Genomic DNA, 6,517 nt, shown 5'->3' with positions numbered 1-6,517 from the left:
CCCTACATCTCAATAGTCTAGTGACCTCTCCTCATCTCCTTTCCTATGTGCAGATGAACAGGAGACGAGAAAAGGAAGCCACATTAGCCTATTTGTCCTTTGTCTTTCACAGTAACCAAGTACTCTCAATCCAAGTCACTACACACATACAAGCAGATATTGTGAAGAACATATCCAGCCAATAACTGCCTCGTCAAAAAGTTCAGATTTCTTGGCTTAATGGCTAAGGTGTTGGGTTTACAGTAGCAAGATCTTGAATTCAAGCCCCAGGGTTGGACTACCAGCTGACTTCGCATAAACTTCAATATTGATTTTGTTATGTTATGCCCTTACGGTCATATCCATGATATAAGCTTTCAGTATTATGAAATGCATGTAGAATGTTTTTAATAGTTCAGAGAAATCCCCAAGAGTAAGAATGTGTGTTTGTTTCAGAGTGCTACTGGACAACACAGAGGAACTGATCGAGATGCAGACCAGGAATGAATCGTCAGACCCTCGAAGCAGCATATCTTATTATGATCGGTACCATTCTCTGGAGGATGTAAGAGACCTGACTGTGTCATGTCATTACCTAATGTTATTAACATAACCTTAATGTAATGTAACATTAACATAATCTCAATGTAACATCCCATTAACATTACTTTAACGTCATAACCTCTTCTGGGCCCATATTCATACAGCGTCTCAGCGTTAGAGTGCTGATCTAGGATCGTTATGATGCTTCTTAGATAGTAACATTATATGGCCAGGGGCAGCTGGTCCTAGATCAGTTATACTACTGTGAAACACTTTATGAATACAAGGCTCTGGTCATTTGTGATCCCAGCTGGTAGATGTCAAGTATGTTTTTATTATGAAAATGTTATCGTGCTGTCTCTTTTATAGATATACTATTGGATCAACAAGACTGCCCAGGAACACCCAGACATGATCAAAGTCATCCTGATTGGCTCATCGTATGAAAAACGCCCACTTTACGTTCTCAAGGTTCCCCAAGCTGCCTTTTTAGCAATGATTCATACAATTATTCTATTTTTAAATAATGTCATAGTCATTTTATACTGATCAAATTATTGAATTTCTCTGTTGTCTTTTTCAGTTGTCTGGACGTCAAGAGAGAGCTGAAAAGAGAGCTATGTGGATTGACTGTGGCATTCACGCTAGAGAGTGGATCTCCCCAGCTTTCTGCCTGTGGTTTGTGCAATATGTCAGTACCATGTTCCTAAAACCCCGATTTTCTACCAATTTATACTCTTTTCTATTCTGATAGGCCATACTGTATAGATCTTTGGTTATATAGCATCTTCATAACTCATTGGTTATGAAGTACAATTGAACATTTTTATGATGGCTCTGGAATTGTATTAAATGATATTGCACACTATTTTGATTTGCAACATAGACAGCTATATTAAAATGTGTTTCCTGCACAAATTTTCCCCACATAAAGCTCTTTTGTGGAATAATTCATACATAACTGTAAGGAATAAGTCATTGTTCTACCCCAGCTGGCATGAGAGGAATATTGACGTTGTTCTTGATGTTTTTGACATCAGGGGTAATATTCTTACATATGAACTATTTATAACATTGAATGAGTTTCCAATACCTTCAGAGAGTTTATTTGTGTGATCAAAGCCATTCCCAGTGGTCTAACTACACTAATGAAAACTCATCTTAGCTTTGGTAATGATCACAAAGCCACTATTTTGATTTGGAACATAGACAGCTATATAAAAACGTTGAATCTTCCCTGTGCTCTTTCCTCAGTCCTTGAATTTCTATCATCTAAACAATGACATCACCGAGATGCTGAACAGTATGGACATCTATGTGCTGCCTGTCATGAACCCGGATGGATACAAGTACACATGGACAATGGTAAAGAATAAGGCAATTAATAAGATGTATTGAAATTGAGTCAGTGGTTGCGTTCCAGGACGACAACATTGCAGACCTGGTGTTGACCACGTGGTATTGATAGTCGTGTGCTACCTCATCGACTGCGCAGTCGGGTGTCAGATTGCTATATGAAGTGGTCAGCTCATATCCCACGATCCAGTGAGATCTGGCATGATTCTGCAATGTAGTCAGTCTAGAATGCTGCCAGTGCCTTCAAATATGTCAATCTGAGCTACACAAAAATGGTCATCTCCACGAGCACTGTGCATCAGTTGATGTCGGAAGTTTACATACACTTAGGTTGGAGTAATTAAAACTCGTTTTTCAACCACTACACACATTTCTTGTAAACAAACTATAGTTTTGGCAAGTCGGTGCATGACACAACTCATTTTCCAACAGTTGTTTACAGACAGATTATTTCACTTATAATTCACTGGGGTAGCAGCATCATGTTGTGGGGGTGCTTTGCTGCAGGAGGGACTGGTGCACTTCACAAAATAGATGGCATCATGAGGAGGAAATTACGTGGATATATTGAAGCAACATCTCAAGACATCAGTCAGGAAGTTAAAGCTTGGTCGCAAATTGATCTTTCAAATGGACAATGACCCCAAGCATACTTCCAAAGTTGTGGCAAAATGGCTTAAGGACAACAAAGTCATGGTATTGGAGTGGCCATCACAAAGCCCTGACCTCAATCCTATAGAATTTTTTGGGGCAGAACTGGAAAAAGTGTGTGCGAGCAAGGAGGCCTACAAACCTGACTCAGTTACACCAGCTCTGTCAGGAGGAATGGGCCAAAATTCACCCAACATATTGATGGAAGCTTGTGGAAGGCTACCTGGAAAGTTTGACCCAAGTTAAACAATTTAAAGGCAATGCTACCAAATACTAATTGAGTGTATGTTAACTTCTGACCCACTGGGAATGTAATGAAAGAAATAAAAGCTGAAATAAATCATTCTCTCTACAATTATTCTGACATTTGGTGATCCTAACTGACCTAAAACAGGGAATTTGTTACTAGGATTAAATGTCAGGAATTGTGAAAAACTGAGTTTGAATGTATTTGGCTAAGGTGTATGTAAACTTCCGACTTCAACTGTACCTGGCACAAAAGCCAAAACAACATAGCACAGGTACTCACATGAACCAACGGACATAGGAACAATAATCTACCAGACAATGGTAAGCCAAGGGCACACTTATACAATTACTAATCAGGGGGTAGGGACCAGGTGTGCATAATGACAGTTCCGGAGGGATCCGTGACAGATATAAAGATTTGTGCACACAATTTTAAAGAAATAAGATTTTACTGTGTATCGAAAAATTCTGGTGTCTTTTCTTTCAGCTCATGAAACATGGAAAGAATAGTTAACATGTTGAGTTTATTTTTCTGTTCAGTTTATACAATACCAGTCAACAGTTTGGACACACCTACTCATTCAAGGTTTTTCTTTATTCTCACTATTTTATGCATTGTATAATAATAGTGAAGGCATCAAAACTATGAAAAAACATATATGGAATCATGTAGTAACCAAAAAAGTGTTACAAATATATTTTAGAATCTTCAAAGTAGCCACCCTTTTCCTTGATGGCAGCTTTGCACACTCTCGCATTATCTCAAGCAGCTTCACTTGGAATGCTTTTCCAACAGTCTTGAAGGAGTTCTCACATATGCTGAGCACTTGTTGGCTGCTTTTCCTTCACTCTGCAGTCCAACTCATCCCAAACCATCTCAATTAGGTTGAGTTCAAGTGATTGTGGAGGCCGGGTCATCTGATGCAGCATGGAGGTGTGTTTTGGGTCATTGTCCTGTTGAATAACAAATGCTAGTCCCACTAAGCGCAATCCAGATGGGATGGCGTATCGCTGCAGAATGCTGTGGTTGCCATGCTGGTTAAGTGTGCCTCTAATTCTAAATAAATTACAGACAGTGTCACCAGCAAAGCACCATCACACCTCCTTCTCCATGCTTCACCGTGGGGACCACACATGCGGAGATCATCTGTTCACCTACTGTGCGTCTCACAAAGTCTCTCAAATTAGTACTCATCAGACCAAAGGATTGATTTCCACCAGTCTAATGTCCATTGCTTGTGTTTCATGGCCCAAATAGTTATTTTCTTCTTATTGGTGTCCTTTAGTAGTTGTTTCTTTGCAGCAATTTGACCATAAAGGCCTTCATGCAGTCTCCTCTGAACAGTTGATGTTGAGATGTGTTTGTTATTTGAACTCTATGAAGCATTTATTTGTTCTGCAATCTGAGGTGCAGTTCACTCTAATGAATTTTTCCTCTGCAGCAGAGGTAACTCTGGGTCTTCCTTTCCTGTGGTGGTCCTCATGAGAGCCAGTTTCATCATAGCGCTTCATGGTTTTTGCGACTGCACTTGAAGAAACTGACCTTCATGTCTTCAAGTAATGATGGACTGTCATTTATCTTTTCTTATTTGAGCTGCTCTTGCCATAATATGGATTTGGTATTTTACCAAAGAGCTCTATCGTCTGTATACCACCCCTACCTTGTCACAACACATCTGATTGGCTCAAATGCATTAAGGCGGAAAGAAATTCCACAAATGAACTTTTAACAAGGCACAGCAGTTAATTGAAAGAGAATGCCAAGAGTGTGCAAACCAGTCATCAAGGCAAAGGGTGGCTATTTTGAAGAATCTCAAATAGAAAACACTTTGTTAAACACTTTTTGTTACTACATGATTCCATATGTGTAATTTCATAGTTTTGATGTCTTCACTATTATTCTACAATTTAGAAACTAGTACAAATAAACATAAACCCTTGAATGAGTAGGTGTGTCCAAACTTTTGACTGGTACTGTATTTTACGAATTTGCAAAATGTACAATATTTTTAGAATTTGGTTGAAGAGTTAAGGTTAGGGTTAGGGAACGGTTAACTGGAAGGGTTAGGAGGAAGGGTTAGCTAAAATGCTAAGTAGTTGCAAAGTAGAGAACAAGTAGTAAGTAGTTGAAAAGTTTCTCATTAGCTAAAAATGATAAACTTCCCCATGATGAGATTGAAACTCGCATCCTTTGGGTTGCTAGATGTTCGTGTTACATGCCCATCAATCCACCCTGACCAACCATCCTACTTTAGTTTTTGCATTAAGCAACCATCACTCTTACCAAACACAACATATCATACTAATTTGAGTGTCCCGAATTTACATTTACATTTTTACATTTAAGTCATTTAGCAGACGCTCTTATCCAGAGCGACTTACAAATTGGTGCGTTCACCTTAAGACATCCAGTGGAACAGCCACTTTACAATAGTGCATCTAAATATTTTAAGGGGGGGGGGTGAAAAGGATTACTTTATCCTATCCTAGGTATTCCTGAAAGAGGTGGGGCTTCAGGTGTCTTTACATTCACTATGTTACATCTAGTCTATGAGACCAGGCTGTTTTATAATAAAATGCTGACAATTGCTTTGTAAAGCTGTTATAAGTTATTGCTTTATAAACAGTCACTACAAAACAAGTTAAATTCCTTGTTCTTCCTTCGTCCTTCTCCAGACTTAGCCCCTGGAGGTTCTGACGACTGGGCCTACAACCTGGGCATCCACTACTCCTTCACCTTTGAGCTGGAGGACCGTGGTCGATATGGTTTTCTCCTACCGCCATCATTCATTTCCAAGGCCTGCAATGAAGCCCTCCTCGCTCTTAAGAGTATCGCTCTCAGAAAACACAACCCCAACCCTAACCCTTTTATGCCCCTGAGAAGTTGGCTGTGTAAACCCGAGCAGTTTCACGTCTGATTTGGTAATCCCTTTTATCAAAGTCTGTTTTGGGTGCGTGTCTGTCAAACATGATTGTAAATTGTATCATCATGTGGGGCAGTCCCAATCATTACATAAATAGTTGTTTGTTGGAGGAGAGGAAAGACCGGGGAGAGAGTGCTGAAATAGCAAATGGGTCTGATTCGAACCCATGCTGCAGCAAACTGTGTTCTACGGGCAGCAGCTTAGGCCGCCAGTCCAGCCTAGTGTCACTAGCACAGCATTCATGTTTTTGTACTAAGTAATCATAGACACGAATGAAATCTTTCTATCAACTCCTTTCTTATTCTTATCATCCTCCTACAGTTTTGAAGCTTAAAACTGTAGTTGTGTTGACAGTTCTCCGTGTGTAGGCTTCTAATGGTGTAACAAAGATGAATATTCCAACAGAAAACAATAATGAAATTAGATATTTAAATGTTGATGTTCTGGCCTTTTCTGAGAATGCCAATGTTTTCCACTGGCTTCCCTTTAGTTTGAAGCATGACAAGAAAACATACCATCATTGCACTGCTCAGGATACTCTTCACACAGATGTCATTGTCATATACAGGCCGCATAAAGGACCCCTTTAGGGCCATTGTTGGCTGGTCACGTGCAAGTCGAACTGTCATGGCTGTATGTGTCACTTCAGTGGCTCCTCTTAATACATATTGACTTCAATTCTTCAATCGCATGTTTAAAATTACAATGCACCGTGGGAAACTAAGTTTGACAGGAGTCATAAGGTGATCAGAGTGTGTTGATTTCCTGTTCATTGTAGTTGAAAATGTAAAATAGTTCGCAATAAATCACACACA

General features: G+C 39.6%; 1 protein-coding gene across 1 annotated transcript; it reads left to right on the top strand.

The window, feature by feature from the left end:
- The first annotated feature begins 418 nt into the window (after positions 1 to 418).
- LOC115144654 (carboxypeptidase B2-like) lies at positions 419 to 5,696 on the top strand. The gene is made up of 6 exons (XM_029685667.1): positions 419 to 544; positions 892 to 993; positions 1,106 to 1,213; positions 1,777 to 1,887; positions 2,018 to 2,021; positions 5,455 to 5,696. The coding sequence occupies exons 1-6, from the start codon at positions 419 to 421 to the stop codon at positions 5,694 to 5,696; spliced, it is 693 nt and encodes a 230-aa protein (XP_029541527.1).
- Positions 5,697 to 6,517: the final 821 nt, after the last annotated feature.

This window comes from Oncorhynchus nerka, linkage group LG2 (genome assembly GCF_034236695.1).
Source record: "Oncorhynchus nerka isolate Pitt River linkage group LG2, Oner_Uvic_2.0, whole genome shotgun sequence".
Classification (NCBI taxonomy): Eukaryota; Metazoa; Chordata; class Actinopteri; order Salmoniformes; family Salmonidae; genus Oncorhynchus; species Oncorhynchus nerka.
The sequence above is the reverse complement of the archived record's forward strand: the minus strand, read 5'-3'. Positions and strand labels throughout refer to the sequence as shown.

Excerpts from the sequence above, each read along its gene's own strand:
- LOC115144654 (XM_029685667.1), top strand. The coding sequence starts at position 419 with ATGTGTGTTTGTTTCAGAGTGCTACTGGACAACACAGAGGAACTGATC. Across the intron at positions 994-1,105 it reads GCCCACTTTACGTTCTCAAG|TTGTCTGGACGTCAAGAGAG; the intron begins GTTCCCCAAGCT and ends TGTCTTTTTCAG. Across the intron at positions 1,214-1,776 it reads GCCTGTGGTTTGTGCAATAT|TCCTTGAATTTCTATCATCT; the intron begins GTCAGTACCATG and ends CTCTTTCCTCAG.